The sequence below is a fragment of the Bactrocera oleae genome, chromosome 5 (assembly GCF_042242935.1).
Source record: "Bactrocera oleae isolate idBacOlea1 chromosome 5, idBacOlea1, whole genome shotgun sequence".
NCBI lineage: Eukaryota > Metazoa > Arthropoda > Insecta > Diptera > Tephritidae > Bactrocera > Bactrocera oleae.
Window position 1 is genome coordinate 61,515,298 of NC_091539.1, and position 22,576 is coordinate 61,537,873.

Consider the following 22,576-nt stretch of genomic DNA (forward strand, 5'->3'; position numbering starts at 1 on the left):
GAATATAATCAAAGCAGATGCCAAAAATATGCGTAGCACCTCGCTGAAGTATCTAGTAAAACAACTGTCAAAGTAACCAAACAATGGACCATGTCATTATAACCAATTTTAAGGCTTATTACTTGCGTGAAACATTAAAGCACATGTTCGAGAAAATAGTTGGAGAAGAGACGCAATCAATAAGAGAACTTTGAAAAAACTATAATATCATGAGTGCACGAAACATATACTATTAAAATGATATAACAGAAATATCTTTGCAAGCATTATGGAAAAACATTTGGCCAAATTTAGGTAAGAGCGAATATTGTCGATATGGATGAAAGAGTGGAAGAAAAACCGAAATTAGGAAAATAAACTGTGAGCAGAAAGTCCTTACGTTGGCGCTTGTAAAAAGGATTTTGAACACTATAACAGGAGTTCAAACTTAAAAAGGGCTGTTGGCTGCTTTATCCACTTATCAACAATTTCTAACAGAACTCAAAATGAAAACGCAAACTACATTACATGCCTTCTTGACAAAAAAACAGGAAATTGGAAACACAAAGTAGATTGAATGATCTGACTGACTTAGATATTTACTTGTTGTTATAAGTATTTTTGTTTATAATGTTCATATTTTTGTAAAAAATATTGGTATAAGGTACAAGGAACTTTTGCGAGGAAAATACTGTACTGGGTCAATATGCGTGCCACTATATAATTTTTAAAGCTTTTAAGTGGCTTTCTAAATGGCAAACGTGTTTACTAACAATTTAATTTGCGTAAATTTACAACTTGAACGATATTTTAACAATGATCCAGGAAAAGCTTTTAGTAATTTAGCGACTTTAAGGTAATTAAATGAAATGGCAGCCGACTTCTGTAGGTAAAAAATTTTCAACGTTTAAAAGTGTTAAAGTGTATCTGAAAGTACCTCTCATTACAATGTCCGCTGGAAATTTTTGCCTAGTATATCTTTAATATTTACATACTGTCTATAAAGTGACGTCTTAGGGAGACATTAGTTGGTAATTTTTAAAGTGGTTGAGTAAACAGTTAAATACATTTATTTAACAGGGCATACTTGTTTTAACAGACAATCTATGTACATTACTTGCAAAAATAACACCTGGTATTAATGCGACGCACGTGTAAAGCAATAACACAACCATATGCAATACATGGCATTTAAACGTGAGTCGGCAAAAAAATGTGCGATATATTTAATAAAATGTTGTGAAGATAAAATACTGAATGAGCCCTGAAATAACCTTGGCAAACGACAGCTAACTTCACATTATTTTTAAGTATTTCTTATGCGTAACAAACGCCTTCATTTCGGCTGCACCGAAGCTACAAGTATACTACCATTCACCGATTAATTTCTTATAGCATAAAAGGGCATATAAAGCTCTTTATCTTGATTTTTATCGGACAGTTTGTAAGGCAGCTGCTGTAGTGAACCATTTGTTCAGCGTTTGAATCGCTGCTATTAAATAAAAAAAAATATTTCTATACAAGAACTTGATTCCGATTATTCAGTTTGAATGGCAGCTATATCCTATAGTGTTCCGATCTATATAATTTTTTCAGAGCTTTTACCGTTGCCTTAGATAATACCGAATTTCCATGCCGAATTACGTGGAGTGGATCTTGATCGATCAGTTTGTATGACAGCTATATGAGCTAGTGGTGCGATATCGGCGATTTCAACAAATGAGCAGCTTCTTGGAGAGAAAAGGACGTATGCAAAATTTCAGATCGACTTGGGGAATAGTTCGCGTATATATACACAGACGAACAGATGGACAGACAGACAGACATGGCTAAATCGACTCGTTATGCTGATCACTTCTATATATACTTTATAGGGTCTCCGACGTTTCTTTCTTGGTGTTACAATCTTTATGTCTAATAAATATGTTAATATACCCTCTTCGGAAAATAACAAGTGGAGCTAAAATAATGGAATGTAAAATTTACGAGATTTTAACCGAATCGTAGCATTATTTGGCACATGAGTAGTAAAATATACCGTTATAAATACTTTTTATCAACTCTTACTGCTAATAGCGATATGCTTTGCTATAAACGTAACAAACTGTCAAGCTTTCGTAATAATTGTGAGGAAAGCCTTCTCTTTTATCGTTGTTGACATCATGAGCAATTGAATTTTCCTGTCAAATCCACTCCAATAAAAGGTACGACACTGCGTAATCTCTACTTCTAGTTAATTTAAATTATATAAATAAAACGTGTCACTGCTGATTGTGGTATAAGCTCAGCTCAGCGGCGTCACATTTTATAAATATCTTTTCTTAAAGTGTAAGCCGCAGAAACAGCCGGCAACGCCGTCATTAATTCAGTCAGGCTGTGGAAACGTTTTGTCCCTGATATTAAAAATGTAAAATTTTATTTCATTCAAAATGAAATAACACAGACCATTTTATTAACAGCTGTTGATCATTGTGTATTTCACATTAATAATATTGTAAAAGTTTCCACGCTTAATGCAATTAAAATTGTTTTAAATTAAGGTGAGAAATTTTACATAATTAGATTTAAAACTACAAATTACAATAATATTGTTAGCAAATACTTCGCGCTTTACGTAATACGTAATACAACAACACTAATGGAAGAGTATAAACTGAATAAAGAATGATTGGTTCGAGTCAGATGAGGTTTAAACTCCAATTATTTTTTAAGATACGTAGATATGTATGCGTCTAGATAACTAATAATAAAGTATCGTAAGAAATAAGAAAATTACAAACAAATTATAGACCAATATCCAACAACACTGAACACTTCATTATCTTTGTGGATATTTTGAGGCTATTCATTACTCAGAGAGCGCTAAATTTGGTAAAACACTGCGGCATCATCTACAGGCTCCGCACTGAAAATATGTATGTTGTGTATGAATATTTATATTTATACATATTTACATACATATATGCACATACATTATATGTATGTGTGGTATAAAGTGTTTCGCATACGCCATGTACACCCCATTCCCCTGCGCTTATGTACATATGTAGGCAGCAAACTAAAGCAATCCCAATTAATTTTTTAGACTTTGGCCTCAAACTTGAATTGAAGTGGAATATTAAATGTAATTCCTCTTCCTGTTACGTATCAATAAGCGTGCATAACTACATAAATAAATGCATACTAGGGTGGTTAACATTTTTTTTATTATAAATTTAAAAAGCATAATTTTTTTTTAATTTTAATTAGTTTAGTTTTTAAGTTTTAAATCTTGTTTTAATTTGAATGGTTCTAATAAATAACTTTTAATAAAAAGTTGTAATTTTTTTATATAAAAATATTTTTTATTTTTTTTCTAATAATATTCTAATAATAAAAAATATTGGTCGTTTTAAATCAAAATAAAATAAAATAAATAAAAAAAAAGTAATTGAAATAATATTTAAAATTTTAGAATGGTTCATTTAAAATTTTAAAATGGTTTTTTTGAAGGTATAGACTATCGAAATATGCAAACAATAAAAAAAATTATTTTTTCAAAATTTCTAAGGAGGTGTGCTGTTTATAATTATTAAAAATAAATAAAATGCATAACTGTTTTATCACTCAGGCAAACCGCACCACCTTTATTTGTATAACATATACTAGTTAACGCCTCAACGTACGCGCAACGAAACTTAATGAAGCTCTTGATTCATTCAATAATGTTTGTTGTTTTTCATTTTTAAACATGTACAAGCAATACCACTTATGCAAAGCGCGTAGAAGCGAAATTGTGAATTAAAGGTACCAATTTAAAGTTACGTACGCGCGTGCGTATGAGTAACAAAAATAAATTCATTGTGGCGTGAAAATATTTTTTACATACATACATACATATGTAAATGTATGCCTGTCTCTGAATAATTGGTATTGAGTATTTAGAATATTTCACACATTACTAATTATTTTAAAAACAACTTGATAACAATAAAAACAAATCTCTAAACACAGCAAAAATTTGTATTCGAAAAGTTATTAATATTTTGCACGTCAACTTTTGTTCTTATTCAAGATATCACATACTCTACATGCAGATACATAATTTGATTGTTTGTCTACTATTCGCGAATATTTTGAATTGTTATTTAGTTAGTGGGGGTTCATTTTTCACACGTCTTTTAATAGATTACTTCACACATTTTTCTATTGTATTAAAGGCAGCTAGAGTGTTTATATTTCGACTAGAAATAAATTTCCTTTCACTGGCTGTTTAAATGACAAATGAACACACTTAATATCATAAATGTCGTGGTTGTTTTATACTGTTTTCACAAAAATACAGAGCTTTGAAGATTTTTTCCACTATGACACACCAGACTACAAGTATTACGCAAGAGCGATGGATGTTTTCGGTTTCATAAACGCGGACTACTGCTGGTTTTCGAACGGAGCGAGATTTTTTTTCAATACTTGAAGAGTTACAACATATTAATGAGAATCTAAAAAAGTTTTGAAGTTAATTTTGCATTTAAATTTTATCTTTCACTTCCTGTAAGTGTCAGTGATTTTTGTCTGTCCTTGAGATGATATAACATAATTATGTAATACCCAGCTTCAGCACTTCTACGCTTTAATGTTCGAAGAAATTGAAAATAAATTTGTTATGGTGGTATAAAATGGTTTTGGCTCATTACCTATTTGGGGTTTTCATTGGACTTCAGATTTTTAATCTTTCCTCTTTCGAGAAAATTACTGGCATATTTTGAAATTGTGATTTTTCAAAAAGTTCAAAAAAAGCTACAGAGAACAAGCTACAATAATTATTTGTATCAGATTTCTCTTAGGTATAGTACATTGTAAAACTGAGTAACTTTTTGAGCGTAAAACTTCGAGAGTGGCAAATCGAAAAACCACTGGTATAAATGCGTCAGACTGGTATAAATAAAATATCATGTGGTTATAGCTCTTTAAAGGGCACACCTAGTGTGAAATTTCGAAAATATAAATTTTTTACTTCTTTTTGCATATTTTTATAGTCTGTACTTTCAAAAATACCGCACTAAAGTTTTGAATGAATATTTAAAATATTTATTGTGCTACAGGCTTCTAATGTGTAGCCGCTACGTACAATCAGTTTTATTTTCAATTTAATTTGATCAAAAATAGAATTTTGGGGGGCCAAAAAATTCCTAATGTTGGGTAAAATTCTATTCAAAAAAATGAAGAAATTTAATTTTTTTTCGATTATAGATCATCGTAGGGATAATATTTTCTAGGGGGAGAAACCCGTTATCACTGCAAGAGTTGAGAATTTTTTTAGGGCCGAAAAAGTTCGCATGTGGCTCGAAAAATATTTAATTTTTTTCTTTAAAAATTTTACTGTCTACATTTTTTAGGCTATCACAATAGGTATGTCCGTTAATGCGATATTATTTAAATAAGCCTTAAAGACATGCAGGATCACACAGATTATGTGCAAGAGCCCTGAAGAAAAACACGCATGCTTCTTACTCACACAATCTCGAAAGGACTACAGAACGGTTGTTGGCCTAATGACAGGTCACAATTTACTAACATCACATGCGAGCTGTATGGGCATTAGTAACGACGATACATGTAGTAAGCGCAGGGAAGTAGGTAGTATTTGGCATTACTAAAGACCAGTAGTTGTATGAATGGCGTGAAAGACGGCCAATATAACTTAACCGAACCTAAAATAAATCTGCATATTAGTAAAATGTATAACTTTGCTTTTACGAATTTTTCTTTTGAGCAGAAAACAGATTTGAAACGTAGCAAGCAGAGTATTGGTGAATCGAAGAGAGCTAATTTTTATTTATTTATTATTTAAAATGACATAAAGCGATATTCAAATATAAACTTTGAATACATTTTTTTTTAACAAATTTTATGCATGAAAAATTTATGTAACAAAAAGAAATCATTTTTTTTATGTAAAATTAAAAAAAAAACAACAAGATATCTAAAATTACGCCGCTATTTTGGATTTTTATATTACTTAAATTAAAATTTAATACAAATTTATTTCAAATTATATAGAAAACTGTAATAATTAAATATTTCATACTTCATTTCAAAAAAATGTTCGACAAAGCTATTTCATTTTTTTGCTTCATATTTCATATAAAAAATTTATGTGGCAATAAAAAAAATATATATGAAATTTATTCTAATATCTAATAATTTATGATGATAATGATTTTATTTCCCAAGCACAATTTTAGTTTTATCTAAATTGTATTTTCTCACCGTTTAAATTATTTGTTTCACATTCCGTTTGCGCCACTCTCTTGGCTCGTGTGCAACGCGTGCGTTTATTTACAAACATGCAGATATATGTATGTATATATAAAATTGGTCACGATCGCCTGCTTTCGCACATGTAAACCAAACAAACATACTCACACACGCACCAACTGAGACACACACCCCTTTGCACAAGTCAAAGGCAAGGAATGTAAATAAACACACACACACATATATGCATACACAATTGTATTACTAAAAGATTGCACATCTTCTTGAGGTGGTTGGCTTATTGGCTCGCCGCCATCGCCCACGCAAGAGCATACATACTTACCATATATACCATACACATATACAATATGCACATTCTATATACCTTCTTTCTCACCTTTCATTAGTTAGCAGTCAGTAATCAGCGAGTTATCAGCGCACTTTGAGACACTTTTTATAATAATTATTATTACTTTTTATTATTATTATTTGGAATTGAGTTTGTTTTGAGTTATTTTTCAATCGCGTCGCCACGGCGCAGTCGCGTTCGAGTCACTTCGGAACGCATGCGACGCTTTTGGCTAAATGCAAACGCTTGTATGTACGCTTGTACGGCTGTATGTATGTATATATATGAGCGCACACAACACTGGTGCGGTTCAGTTCCCGCTGGTGCTTAGAGGCGCAAACAACTAAGAATGTGAAAAAAATTAACGCACAGCTGTGAATTGAAACGAGAATTGGTCTAAAATAAAAATAAAATAAAAAATTCCAAGTGACAAGAATTATAAGTTAGTTAGTTAATTAAAAGGTGCAATTAAAAGAAAAGGTGAAATCAATTAAAAATAATATTGTAGACCACAACTAAAATACAAATACAACAAAAACATTTACTAGCCGAACTCCTTATTTGACGAGTGTTTATTTTTACATACATATTTCGGTGCATTTGTATGCAAAATTTAACGCGTTTATAGAACTTGTTACAACAACAAGAACTTGTGTCTGTGTGTGTATGCGCATATGCAATAGTACATGTCTGGTATGCTAATCGCCGAATCTGGTGGAATAATTTGCTCAATTAATTAAACACAGCAGCTGTGCGAAGCTGCAGGTAAACGGTGAATGATAATAATATTGCTGGTTGCGCACTTTTTGTGGTTGCTTTTAGATTTAAGCGCAAGTTGCATTTTAGGCGAAGTAAATCTTTTTTTTGCAAACTCAATGGAAATATATTTTTTTCGGTTGCCTTAGACGAGTTTTTAAACAGTGCTTGAAGTTGCACCCGAATCGCTACTTTAATTAGCAGTTATAGTACTTCAGATTTTGTGTGCTGTAAAATCCAACAATAAATGTATTAAGTGAATATTTTATTTTTTTATGGCGAAATTTCAATATGAATAAACCAATAAAGAGAGTGTAAAAACCATTCGTAAAGTGTCTCTATATAAATGGACGGCACCATTTGACGTCAATGTTCCCATTTGGACCCAAAGGATGTAAAATATGAAAATTATTTTTTCGAGTTTTTATAGTTTGGAGAAAATTTTAGGTGGTCAATAAAAGAATTTGGAGCCGAAAAGCTCGTTTACAGGCAAAAATTATTTATTTTTACTTTATGAAAATTTTTTTAATGCCAAACTTTTTTGGAGAAGGTTTCTTATATTATTTATAAATTTGGCAAATAAAATATTTTTATCTAAAAAAATATTAAATAATGTTTTTTTTGGTTTTTGGAACATAAATGAATAATTTTCCAGGTCTACCTAAAGACTATAGTATAGTTAAGTTCTACTCGAAGGAGTTTTTCTTGAAAAGTATGTCTCTAATAAGGAGTTCTTCAACATTTTCTGGAAGTTTATTCGAATCTTTACAATTTTGGTATACATTTTATAATGTATTTAAAAATTTGGTGATTCGAAAGTGAAAGGGAAGGTAGTATTCTTAACGAAAGCTTTTCTGACTGTGTATTATATGCCTATTTTTTAAAACACATTTTGTAATATTTTCATTTATCTTTTTTGAACAGTGGTAAATCTAATCCAAAACATGCTTTATTAAAAATTTCTTGAATACTTTTTGGTTCATATACACATTTCTCTTTTACATTCTTCCAAAATAACCCTTTTAGCTTCACCTGAATCACAATTCATAGTAGATACACTATATATATCTGGAAAACCGATTGAAATTTCGAAATTAAGGCATCCATGATACCGTTTAACACTTGGCTAGCTTGTCGACCAAAACAATTTTTTTTAGAGATTGACTCATATGGAAAAAAGTTATTTTTCCGTTTTTCGAAGTTAGCCTCCAAATTCGAAATATTTGCTTTAGAATTTCGAAATTGAGCTTCTTGACACATTTATTATTAATTATCGTATGTAAGTTACCAAAAAAGTAAAAATATGGACAGCATCTGAATGTTCCTCTTATTGCAATGGTTTATAACAATTTTCATTCAAACTTATATGACCGTTGCTACAAGCTTTCAAAGTTGGATCTTAAAAAAAAAATTAATTAATTAAAACAAATAAATTTTATATTTCAAAAATACTGACCCGGTTTTTAAAAGTAATAACCTTGGAGTCTATGACAACACATACAAATACATTTTTTATTATAGACAAAAGTACGAGTATACTTAATTTGTTTAGTTCTGACAACATTTTTAGTTCTACAAATAATATTTTGACATTGATTTTATTATTTAAGATTTTATCATAAATTTCGCAAACATAAGAATATAAATAATCTTATCACAACAACAAATAAAATAGTCGGAAAAATACTGTCTGAGAGTATGTACCACAATATGTGTCAATTTGTATTTGCTTTTGCTAGACAAGAATTTTTCGGACTCTCAAAGAAGCTGTCAATGGATATACATACATACACGTATCAAAATGAGGGCCATTTATTAGTGAATTTCTTAAAACAAAAATTAAAAATATGTTGCTTGAGTTATGGAATTTTTCTGTTTCGTTTATTTATTTTTTTTTTTCTGATGTGGTTTTGGTTTTTTGTGTTATATATATACATCTTTTGTTGAGTGGAAAGTTTTGTGTGAGAATGTTTCTTGATCATTAATTGATCGTTAAATTGACTCCAGTTTTGGTGTGACTCTTAGTTAACTACATTAATTACATAAAACGTATGCTTAAGATATAAAATTGGCGCTAAGCACAACTGTGGTGTTATACTGTCTCTCATAATAATATTCCAACAAGGATTGTAGAATGCATAAATCAATAAAGATAGTTGTTTCTTAAGTTGACTTTTTATGGATCGTTATCAATTTTTGCTTGTGTATTTTACCGTTTGCAAAACCATAATTAACTTAATTTGGTAACAAAATTATTTCGATAACGTTACTTAGTTTCAGTTTTAACATTTGGTTAAATATGTCACAAGTTATCATAATTCACTTCGATTATTTATGAATCGATCAATTTGTGATAATATTTCACAGGCGTGTACTTGATTATGTCGCTTTCCGAAACCACTTCAAATTCTTATCGATTGATTTATTTTTTTCTGGTTTGATCTTCAAAGATATTGTTCTTGGTTTTAGGTACTGCTTAAAATATTTTTTGGGCATTGCTATTAGAATATGGTATATATGTATATATTTATAGAGAGGTTGAGAGACAATGAGAGTTATAGCATATATACTGCTACTACTTATTTTAATTTTCGTTTTTTTAGGTTTAGACATTTTTTTTTAAATTTCTAATTAGTAATTTTTTTTGAATATTGGTAAAAAATTTCAAAAGTTTAGTATTTCCATTTGGTTAGGTCTCTCGAGTGCAATTGTAGACTTTCATTCATGATTATCAAAATGTAGCATATCAACAACAAATGCAAGCACTTGAGCGAATCTTATCACCAAACATTTAGCACTTTAAATAAAGTATAAAATTTATGTTTCCAATTAGCGTTGATATTGGTTAATAATTGAAATCAAAGTAGGCAAAATTTATATAAATTATAAAAGTAAATATTCTGTATAAACAAACAGACTATAAGCATACAAAAATACAAATATATTTACATAGCTGTCAATGATATTAACAGATGATTTATAATTTTAGTAAGTTATTTTGCGGTTTTTTTATTTATTTTTTTTTTTTTGCAGTTCTGCACTACTTTTAGAGATACGAACTTCTGACGTTAATACAAACCATATATTATATTAATTTTGTTCAATTTACGGAAAACTTTGATTTACTGTGACAATTTTGACAGTAATTGATTGCGGTCAATAAAAACCAGTGAGACTGTTTCAGCTTATGACAGTAGCATCAATAAGTATTCGCACCATATGTGTGTGTCATGTGAGATTTATCTTCAAGTGGTTGGACACTAATTGTTGTTGTACGACAATACTAATTAATTATAATTTGTTTGTTTGGGCAAATAAACTCCTTATTAGACAATCAAATTAACTAAATTGATTTGTTTACTTTAACTAATTTGTAACAAATCGATTTTTAATTAATTGTTTCTTTTCATTTCTAAAATATCAGTAATCTGGTGATAATTTAGAGAAATTTGGGATCTCTAATAGGTTGATAGTAATGTTAGCTTAATTAAAAGTTTATAAGTTTTATGTGTAAATCTAAAACAATAAATCTTTATACTCTTGCAACATGTTGCTACAGAGTATAATAGCCCAACTATCAAATCATTTCGACAGCTCTTGCGAGAGCCCACTTTCCATATAACGGTTTTGTGAAAAGCTACTAAAAGTCGATAAATCAATAACTCAAAGCGTCAGAAACATGAAATTTTACATTCGGGATGCTACGAGAAGGCTTTATAGGAGGAGCGAGGTGTACAAGTTGGACAACCGGCGTGGCACCGCCCACCTTTAGGTGATTTCACATTCTACGGACCTACTACACCAATGTCAACCAAATTTGGTGCATACGATTATTTTAATTTTCTCATGTTACAGTTTAAAATCGGATAAAACCCACGCTTACTTCCATTTAACAGAGTTTGGTATTCCATCTGATTCTTTCACTTTCCAGTATACAAATGAAGAATAAGTCAATATATTCGGAAAATACTTTAAACGAATAGTGCCTTTGAGGTGTGCCACCTTATGACTAAAAAATCGGACGAAAACTATTCAAACCCTCAAAATCGCGGAAATGCGTACCATACAACCAACGGCAGACTTTTTGATCTATGACATATAATATAACTTAATAAAATATCTAATTTCATAGTAATTCATTCACGATTTCGTCGGATAATATTGTAAATGTTATTTCGCAACATTTCTTTAAAATGACGTTTTGCCAATACCTGAAGGTATTTCTCCGGGTTTGATTTTCTTAATATTTGCCAGGTTGATTTATTTAATTACCCCAAAGTTTTCTTGAAGGAATGAGAAGGGTCTAAAATTAGTCTCGCCACAGTAGAGCAGCTAAGAAAGAAATACCTAACGTTACCCACACAACTTTGATAGCTGGTAACTGACAGCATTTGTAACCTTAAAACCCATTAAAATTCGAATAAAATACTTAAGTGGAATTTCAATATTTGTTCATTACTAATGAATTACACAACAACCAAATTCCCCACGAGATACTAATTATTCAAACTCAGAACATTTATATTTCCAACATGTTTAGTGAAAGCATTTCAAACAATCACATTCATACTATTTTTTAACGATTTTGATAATCTATACTGACTATAAAGTTTTATGAAGTAACGCGTACGTTTGCTTCATTGGAAACAGTAAAAATTTATTGCGACTATTTTATTTCATTTAACTACTAAATCTAACTGTTAACTGCCTTCTGTTCTACGTGAGATATTGTGAGCTCTACATATTGAAACCTTATTGAGAAACTAACTAGTCAAAACCTTAACTATACTGAATCAACTAGTTAAGCGAATGTCTCTTGCATGCAAAAATCGGATTCTATAGGATGAAAACTGTCAGAAATAAACCGTTTTTAATAGTAAGTAGTTGGAAACGGCTACTAATTGTCTAATTCAAATTTATCTAATTGTCTAGAAAAAAATTTTGTTTCGCTGAAGTAGCCAGCTTTCAAACAAATTAGCATACGACTGATGCTGTTCTGACTAGTGCAAAGTTAATCACGAAATTATAGAAATATGCATACAGATTTGTATATACATACATACATACATACATGGATGTGTAAGGCAATATGATGAAGCAGCGGATCACTGACTATAAATCAAGTAATAAACCAATTAAACCGTAGTTTGTTTTCTTTGTTGATAAACAATTAAAACAAAATATGTGTGTTATAAATCATAGCTGGTTACAAATTATATTGTAACAAAAAGTAAGAATAATTATTTGCAACTAATCGATTCGATATAGCTGTAAATTTGATTGGGTTCGTGCATATATGTAATATTAGGGTGGTTCCGTTTTGTACGGCATGTAATTTTTTAAGTGGGTATCCAAAGAAAACCATGCTTATATTAAACTATAGATAGATATATTTATAATATTTAGAAACGCAGTAGTCGTGTTTGTTTCAATTTTCTTTTGCGGTTAGACTCTGCATTTCCATTCGATCAAAATTTATCGGAATCTCAGTTAATTGGTTACCACTTCATTTATCGGGTTCTTTTTGTACGGTAAATAGATGAAAATTCTCATTCGCATCAAAATATGTTATGAACTCATCTGAAGCTTTAACATCGTCCCATTTTTCTGGCAATTTGCGAATTTTATCCCAATGGAACTGCGCCGGCTTGGTGGCCAATCGTCTTTTACGGTTTCTTTCGCCCAATTTATATGATAGCAAATTCCCTGTTTTAGCCTGCTCCTGTCCACTCACATTTGGTTATTTAAGACTTTAAAAAATCAAATTTATTTTATGACTGTCTAATTATGCATTTTAACATGTGTGGTAAACAAAATTATATTTTTTCTCTTTTAAAAATGCAATTCGTGCGCTTGCTTGTGATAAAGTAATCATTAATAATTCCTTTGTCTGGCTCTTATATGCATTCTTATTTGTAAAAAATTGTTTTTAAAATACGGACAAAAGACTAAATTTTTTTGTATATTTGTATTCAGCATTAACGAATTATTCTTGTAATGAAGTCGAATCTTGTGAAAACGGAATTAAAATTTACTAAATTTTACTGAGGTGAACGATCGGATAAATTATTCTCTTCTTTCATGAGAAATATGCCAACTTTAATAAATAAACAAGAAAAAATCTTTACTTCGGTTGCACCGAAACTAGAATACCCTTCACAAACAGGATTACAAATAATGCATTAAAAAGTAATTAAATTAACATTTGAATAAATAAAAGATTCATTTTTAATCCAAAATATTTAAATTACAAAATCGGAACCCTGTTCGCAAATAAAAAAAACTCCCATACAAGAATTTGATTTTCAATGTTCAGTTTGTATGGTAGTTATATCTTATATATCGATATCAGGTCTGATTCCAGCTAAAGAGCAGCTTCTTGGGGAGAAAAAAACGTTAGCAAAATTTCAGAGCGAAAATATGATAGACTAGTAAGCGGACGGCGGGCGGTCTACAATAGAGATAGAGATTAAATATTGATGATTGTACAGCGACCCGTGATTTATGGTGCCTCCTCCTGACAAAACTTATATTAAACTCATTCAAATCAAGGCTTAGTAAGGCCACTGAGTTAATGGTTGCAATGTGTTCTCTCACCGGATTCAACTGCTTGATAAGTTGACTCCTTCTTCTTGCAATTGCTAGGTAATCCAGGAGTATGTGCTACGGTGTCTCTGCTCTTTGGTTGCAAAAGCGACACTGATCTGTGGAACAGTATCCGAATTTAAGCAGATAACACCACAGCCTGCAGTGACTTGAATAAAATCTCACAAGCTGCCTTAATTTGTAGAAGAACAATAAGTTTATTGAACCGTTTTGCATCGTACTCACTCAGGAACAACCTCGCCCAGCCACTTGTTGCCAGTGTCGACTTCTACTGGCTCTTTCCTCTTTCCGAAGCTCCTCTAGTAAAGTATGGTGGCCCACAGCGAATGGATCTACAACACTCATAACTATAATATTTTTACTAAATAGATTTTCCGCAAATATTATTATTTTTATATAATAATTCCTATAAAATACCTCTTCTCTAAAATAAGAATTTTTATAATTTTAGAATCATACTTTCTATACTTTAGTCTATGTACTTGCATGTAGGTCTTCGATGCATAAATTGACTCAGTCGAACCGCACTAAACCGATAAGTTAGCGAATTGTCGGTCATACATTTTCCCACAATCGAATAGAAAAAGAAATCAAGTGCATTATTCATTCATTAATTCAGTCATAATTTTTTTTAACCTAACGTAAATTTATAGAGACAGGAGTATTTTTATCTAACGAGAAGAAGAAGAGTGAAATTTATGAATGACTTAAAGGCAGGAAGAGCACCACTTCGCAAAAAAGGAATGTAAAAAATTAAATATTATAATTACAATATACAAGTATGAATGCTTAGCGTGCAATTAATCATTGAAAGCGAAAGTGAATGCAAATAATGCATATTTACATAAATAAATAAATAGTAAACGTTAAGATAGCGAATGCTTTACCTTCGTGCTATCGCTTTGTCGCATTAAGTCGACAATTTACGATCACGTTGTTGCGTCAATCAATTGCCAACCGGTGCTGATAGGGAAGCATGTCAATAGGATATTTCTTGGCACAGATGTAACTGCATGCTAATTGTCATATTCATGTTATTTATGACTTTCGTAAATAGTAAACCGTGTACGATTAATGTAGAACTTGTATGGTTAATGAAATAGTTCGGAAATTGTAGCAACCAATATATTTTATATTAACAACTAACTTGGAATGTCGGTTTTTGATTTATAATGTGTTAGCGTTGTGGAATAATTTTATTTAATGTCAGTAGGGATAATATACCTTCGTGTAACGAGTACGCTTGACGATTTTAAAATATAGTTTATTGACGTAATTTAATCAATGTAAAATCAAAGTAATTGATCCATTTTCTGTCTTTACTTCAGTTTACCAGTATATGAGCTCACACATTTTTTTAAAGCTAAAGCATCGGATAGTATAATTATAGATATCTTAGGTTATATATAACAGATTAATATGTAGAAAATTGGCTCAAAATCTTTTAATTACTTTGAAGTTTTTAATTAATCTCTGGCTAGAGTTTTCAGCTTAGTTTTATGTTAGCTTGTTTTGAACTTAATATAATTGTTTAGATCTGCAGTGAACATGAAATGTACACTAATACAAGTATATACTTATTTTAAAGGCCACTCCTCACTTCACAAAGTTCGGTAATGGCGGCCTGGACCTTTTCAGTTCCAAAATTTAGTTAGTGGTCATATATTGGGAATCTTATGCACATGCAGACGTCAGCTGCTCCTCTAGACCATTTAGCTCCTTCAAGGGTTGCTTGAAGCAATGGACTCTAGAGTAACACTTCAGATCTTGGAACACTCCCAACAGAAAACATACCACAAAGGTACTTTGGAATAGATTTGTTTGTGGCCAGACGACAAAGCTTCTACAGTTAGGCAAGAGGGAGGTAACATTAGTAACATTGTAGAGGTCATCACAGCAAACGTAACCTTAAGAACCACCCCCAGAAAATTGGTAGAGTGGATTCAGCGGAACACAAAGCACATGCGGATTCTGATGAGACGCTGGAACCTTACCTTTGCAACCTAACCTGTTCAGCCTTTAGACGATTGATACGGGATATCTTCCAGTGTTCCCAATGCTTCAACTTAAGAGACATTGGAGGGTTGGGGTGGAAAAAATCAGTTATTTCACTAAATCCCATAAATTGCCGGATAAGGCTTAATAGACCTAATGGTGGCCTAAGTACGGCCGTTGTGGTCTGGCGCTCCGTCACCTCCTCCCTTTTCAATCAACCAATCAACATAGACGTCAGCTAAAATTACAGTCTTCTGCTACTGATGAAGCCTATAGCATCTCAGAGAAAATTTTCTCAAAATTCTCCGACGGTACGAAGAAATATTTATAATATTTAAATATGTTCGGAAATTTGACAGTGTCTGCCATAAGGTGGCCCCTATTGTATTTCCTTCCAGCTAAAACACGACAAGGGAACTAAGGTTGTAAAACATTTCAACAGTAGGCGACATTGAGTAAAATTACAGTCTAATTGCGCTTATTGGCGGGGAATAGACTTTTACAACTTTTAAGATCGGTTTAAGTATAATAAGCTAAGCTGACGAACAACTGATCAAAGCAACGTTACAAGGTGGACAGTTTAAAGACGAAATATAATTCAGACCAAATTTCAGTTATTGAAAACTAATTTTTTTATGGATGCAAAGCAAATCGGACCGGCCATTTGCTAGTATAATATTCTATATAAAATTAATTCTCTTGATTTTCAAAATTATAATTAATTAAATTTTGGTATTATATATGGTTTATCAACGTGTTAAGAGAACACTCACCAGGTGCAATTACTTACCAATGTAATCATTACAGTAATAACACTAATTTCTAAGAAAATTACTCAAGCAAGAATGCGACTAAACTCAAACAATATTCTTTTTATTATTGCAGTGGACTTAGCTCTATTTAACCGTTACTCACACTTCGAGCGCTGTCAAAGTAAAGTAGTGAAATTCCAGACAAGTTCACAAAAAGCTACAACAACAAGATAAACACGTGACCACAAGAATTCCACAATTCCAACAGCGCAATTAAAACAAGAAAAAAATTTTAAAAGGTCGACTCAGCGTAAAAAAAGAGATTGTTATAGAAATAAATAATAATTCACATTCTAAGTGGAATCTAATAAGAATACAAGAAATAAGTAGAATAACTCGACATACAGTATTGCATAACAGTAACGGAACATGGGTGTAACACTGGAGGTGCGAAATGGCAAGAGCGCCAAAGCGAACGAAGCAGATCTTGAGGGTAGTGATGGCAAGAAGACTCACCGCACAAGGTACATATGAACTATATTGTATTTCCGAGATATTTGTATATATCACGCAGAATTTAATTTGAGACCGCTAACCACTTCATATAATATTTTATTGCAGCAACTTGGAGACAGCAACACATCTCTTCAAAGGTAGCGTTGGCGCTGGTCTCTTCGCCATGGGTGATTGTTTCAAGAATGGTGGTCTGGTCGGCGCTACTGTGCTAATGCCCATCCTAGCGGTTATTTGCGTGCATTGTGAGCGTCTGCTGATCGACGGTTCGATTGTGATGGTGGAGAAGACACCCGGTGTGGACTTCTTCGACTATCCGGATACGGTGGAAAAAGTCTTCGAATATGGGCCACCGCCTGTGCGGAAATTGTCAAAATTAATGCGCACCATTGTGGAGACTTTTTTGTGTGTAACACAATTCGGCTTCTGTTCGATATATTTCGTTTTCATTACGGAGAATCTTTATCAGGTGAGTGTGTATTTTTAAGTACGGCGGAAGGGATTAAGTTCCAAATTAATCGATTGAAATGATTTAGCAGAGACCAGGTCTGAACTTTTAAGTTTCTGTTTTCTTTTAATCTATTTTGATTGCCTTATAAAAACTATCGGTGGACCTTAAGACGCCAGGAGATACAGTCGTTTGTTTTCGTACTTTAGAACTATTAAAATACTCTCTTAATAGTCTTTAGAAAATTTTTCGACAACAGTTCGCATATAAATGTGGGTACTTTCCGATTACCACGTCCTCATGATAGTGTCGTGGTTCTATTAATTTGCGAATTTCTTTTGAAGAAAGCTTATATATTTCGGTGGAAGTTTAAGACTGATTTTTCACGATATAAAGCTCTGAAGCTTTTCGAACATCTAAGGTGAATAAGTCTTGCTATTGCATTCGAGTGTTAACACTCTGTACCTCAAAGACCATTCTATGTACACACAACCTACATTTTTTAAAATAGCCTTACATTTGTTACTTAGAGCTGTATAACTGATTCCAAATTATCACAGCTCTATTCATTACTGAAAGGACAGTATAATTTGCTTTAATACTTTCCAATAAAATTTCGATTATTTAATAAATACTGAATGAAACTTAATAAATGAAATGAAACTTAATAAATTTATCCTTTAAAAACAAAACCTAATATCTCAAAATATATATTTTTAAAATTTCAAACAAATTCTTCTCTACTCACACCCTTATAGGTTCTGCAACAAAACGGCATTGACATTAGTCAAACAACTACAATGGCCCTCGCATTGCTGCCGGCCATGTTGCCCTCGTTACTTACCAATTTGAAGTACATTTCACCCATTTCAATGTTGGCCAACTGTTCGCTACTCTTCGGTCTATTCGCCACGCTGGTGATCGCGTTGCAAGGTCCCATGCCGGCCATAAGCGAGCGTCACTACATAACCAACGGTACGCAGATGGCATTGTTCTTCGGCACAGCACTCTTCTCATACGAAGGCATTGCGCTCATACTACCGTTACGTAATAAAATGCGTAATCCTGAAAACTTTACGAGTACGTTTGGTGTTTTAAATATGACCATGGTGGTGGTAACGTCAATTTTCATATTTACTGGTTTCATTGGTTATATGCGTTGGGGTGAGGATGTTGAGGGCAGCGTTACGTTGAATTTGAACTCGGAAGATGTGTAAGTAGAGATAGAGAGAGAGTGAGTTGGAGTGGAGTAGACTCTAAATAATTTGTGTTTTCTCTCACTTTTTGTCTTTGCAGCTTGTCACAGGTTGTCAAAATCGTAGCTGCGATGGGTGTTTTCTTCGGGTACCCCATACAATTCTTTATTCTGATCAAGATCATTTGGAAACCGATGAAGGAATCGTGCGGTATGGCCCAAAGCTATCCCATCACGATACAAGTTGTGCTGCGTTTCATCTTGGTTTGGTGTACATGTAAGTATTGAGAATTTGAAGGAACAATAATGTGGTATATGGGTTTTTAAAAATATAGAGGCTCTAACATTCATGGAAACTTATATCGGTTAATTTGACCCAACTATTCCCAAGAAAGGGTTTTTCGGAGGCTAGTCGTAAACCGGTACATTCCTAAATTGACTTTTTGAATCGCTTAAGATAAAAAATTAGTTTAAGTTTTACCACTAAACCGTTAGAGACTCTGATTTGTGCAGATAACATCAATTTTTCTTGCTATTCGCTTTACTTTTAACGCCTTTATGATAAACTTTGATTGATTAAACTTCATTAATCATACTTCATGACAGCTGTCAGTCATCACCTGTCAATGTACATATTTATATACTTGTCTACATGCAAGTATGTGTTATCTACTATGTAGAAATAAAGTTCCTGACCCTGTATACTAGTGCGTCTTAATATAATGGAAAACTACCGCAAAACTTTAAAACAAAGAAATTTCAAAGAATTTTTGCGTATTTGTTATTTAAGTTTATCTTTTATTGTCATAGTGTTTAATTCAATAATAAAGTGTGACAATTGCGGTTATAAATTGCTAGGCACTCGCACTGATGTAAGTATATAAAATATTTATGTATATGAGTATGTAGATATGTACATATTTCTATACAGGATCCCAAAAATGATAAATCACTCGAGCAGTTTTTTATTGGACCATATAATACATATTTTTTTATGATACAAAAAATTTCTCTCAAATCATGGAATGGCTAGTGATGAATGACGCTGATAGAGTCGATTTTGATATCTAGTCGTAAACATAATTAGCGATTAAGAATATTTATCTAGACGAAAGTGTAAATATGTAAGTATGTATATTGAGAGTGGAAGTGTGGTCTTTGAAGGTCACTATAGTGTAGCTAGTGGTCCCCTAAAGCGTTTTAAATACAAGCAAACAAGTTCAACAAATTATGGTAAAGATAACTTTAAAATGGCCCACAATGTATGGATAGCCTATCTTATACTATATATGGTATTTAGGGTATACGCTTGAGGCTTTCGGGCTATAACCAAAAACCTAAAGTATTTGGCACAACAATAATCTACGAATTTCTCTTGCCTTTTTGATATTTATATACCATATTTTTTAGCTCCAGCTTTAACTTTTCAATCAAAATTGCACTGAAACATTTTAGGTTTGAGGTTGTATTTTACATTTTGATAGAGTTTTCGAAAACATCTGTGGTTATTTAAGCTCTGTTTGGTATCAGGAAAGTAATTTTACGAAGAATGACGAAACGAGCTGTTTCGACGAGTTCAGAAAACCGGGAGGGATGTTAAATGGACTGGTTAAAGGAGCATTTGAAGAAGTCGTTAGTATTATATATGAATAAGAACTATGCATATGTTGGGTATGACGGAGTAGGGTCTGAGTATAAAGAACTTTAACTTGCTACAACATCCGGCACCTAATTAAGGATTAATATCCAGCGTTTCAAGGTTTTACATTCCTGCTGTTTTCTTCGTTGACTAAATTACAGCCTGTTTCGAAGTAAAGCATTATATTATGTCAGCACTGGCATCTCACCGGAGTTCCATTTTAGGGGTTTTCGACGAGGTTGGATCATAGGAAAAAGGTGTTAGAATATTAGATATAAGATCATATACCAAGAGGCTGATTTGTAAAGACATCTTGATGCATTTTAAACATTTGTATATTTAGTAAGTCCGGTATAAGATTAAATTTGGAAGGATAGAATTTAGTTTTCTGGATAGTATTCCAGAACGCACCTAACTTAGGATTACTCACGTTTCACAAGGCAAAAATGGATCAAAATATAATCACAAGTGTTTAAGTCTCCAATACCCCAGCTTTTCAGCCCTGGAAAAGTAGTAGTATAGCATTGTTCACTTTATAGAAAGTATTCGATAGGTCTTGGAAATGAACTAAGCCCTACTACCATGATAATATAAAATATCATCTGAAAGAAAATTATATATTGATGATGAACTAATAGCTTTCCAATGCTATACAAAATATTTAATTATATTTCCCGAAAGTGTTCGAACCTAACCTCATTTTTTTATTATACTCTGAACAGCGTATATATTGTACACAAGTATTAAGTATGCCATGAAGTTTGTATTAACTGGAAGGAAACGTCGGAGACCCTATTAAATATCTACATATATAAATGATCAGCCCGACGAGCTGAGTTGATTTAACCAACTTTGATGAGCTTTTTTATTTGACAATGTATCTTCACGTAATTTGACATACATATGTGTCTAAGGGAATGCTGCAATCCCTGAAGCAATTTTAAAGGATCGGATCACTATAGCATATAGCTGACTGATCGATCAAAACCAGGTCCTTGTAGCGAAAACCTATTTTTTTTAACAGATATCCTCATTTCTATTTTTAGTTTATTTAATTAGAAAAAATATTATTAACCCATAACCTATTAATCGTTAAACTTATCAAAAAGAAATTAATAACATTTTGTTTATTAAATAATCATCTTCACTCTTCTTTGCAGTCGGTGTTGCTGTCATTGTGCCGAAACTCGGTCTCTTCATTTCGCTAATCGGTGCACTGTGCTCCACTTCATTGGCGCTGTTGATACCAGTGATACTCGATTTTGTATTGCGCGCTGGAGTGCCCAAAGCCTTGACCACTTGGGTGTACCTGAAGAACATGGCGATTGTGCTGATTGCCTTGTTAGGCATTGCCACCGGCACTTATCAGAGCATTGTCGAGATAATCAAAGAATTTTATGATTAAATATGTTGTGGCAGATAAATACTAATTAAGTCCATATTCATGTATGTATATATGTGTTTATGTAGTATATATTACCGTTATGTTAAGCATACTTGTAATTACGTGTTATTTAGTGTTAGTACATTTTTAAGTATTTGTCCATAAGAAAAATAATTATTGATAAAAACAATCTATTGTAAATAAACTATATTGTAAATACTTAGTTTATAGGTGTACTTAAAAAATTGAAAACTGTTTTCTCGTAACTAATGAATATCGACACCACTTATTTATATATATTTTTTTTCATAACGGAAGGATATCATTGCGATTTTCATGCCTTAGTAGTGCCAAATAGTCTGTTAGCGTTATTTAAATATTTGTATTTTTATGGTTTTTATATAATATGAAGCTGTGCTAAGATAAACACTGTGTTACTCTGTTTTAAAGAATTTGATTAAAAAACTTAAATTATTTTACATAAAAATTAAACATTATTTCTTTTAAGTTTTAAATATATTTTTAATTGTAAGAAAATATGTATTACTAGTCTAGCTAGCTATCCATAAGATAAAAATGTATTTTATAGAAACGTGCTAAATAAAAAGAAAACAATATTCAACTATAACCTCTAAAATAATATAGTATTTTTTAGTAATTTTAAGTAAAAAGAGATTGGTTTTATTGAAAAACAAGAGAAAAACCCGTTAACTTCGGCTG

General features: G+C 31.9%; 1 protein-coding gene across 2 annotated transcripts; it reads left to right on the forward strand.

Annotated features, from left to right (window-relative positions):
• The first annotated feature begins 6,885 nt into the window (after positions 1–6,885).
• Positions 6,886–22,496, forward strand: LOC106618944 (neutral amino acid uniporter 4). 2 transcript variants are annotated; one of them, XM_014236875.3, is made up of 6 exons: positions 6,886–7,030; positions 16,811–17,201; positions 17,299–17,659; positions 18,397–18,851; positions 18,935–19,110; positions 21,633–22,496. In XM_014236875.3, the coding sequence occupies exons 2-6, from the start codon at positions 17,107–17,109 to the stop codon at positions 21,875–21,877; spliced, it is 1,332 nt and encodes a 443-aa protein (XP_014092350.1). In that variant the 5' UTR covers positions 6,886–7,030; positions 16,811–17,106; the 3' UTR covers positions 21,878–22,496. The 2 variants fall into 2 exon arrangements, with proteins under 2 accessions (XP_014092350.1, XP_069966473.1); XM_070110372.1 differs by having other exon boundaries at positions 6,890–7,048.
• Positions 22,497–22,576: the final 80 nt, after the last annotated feature.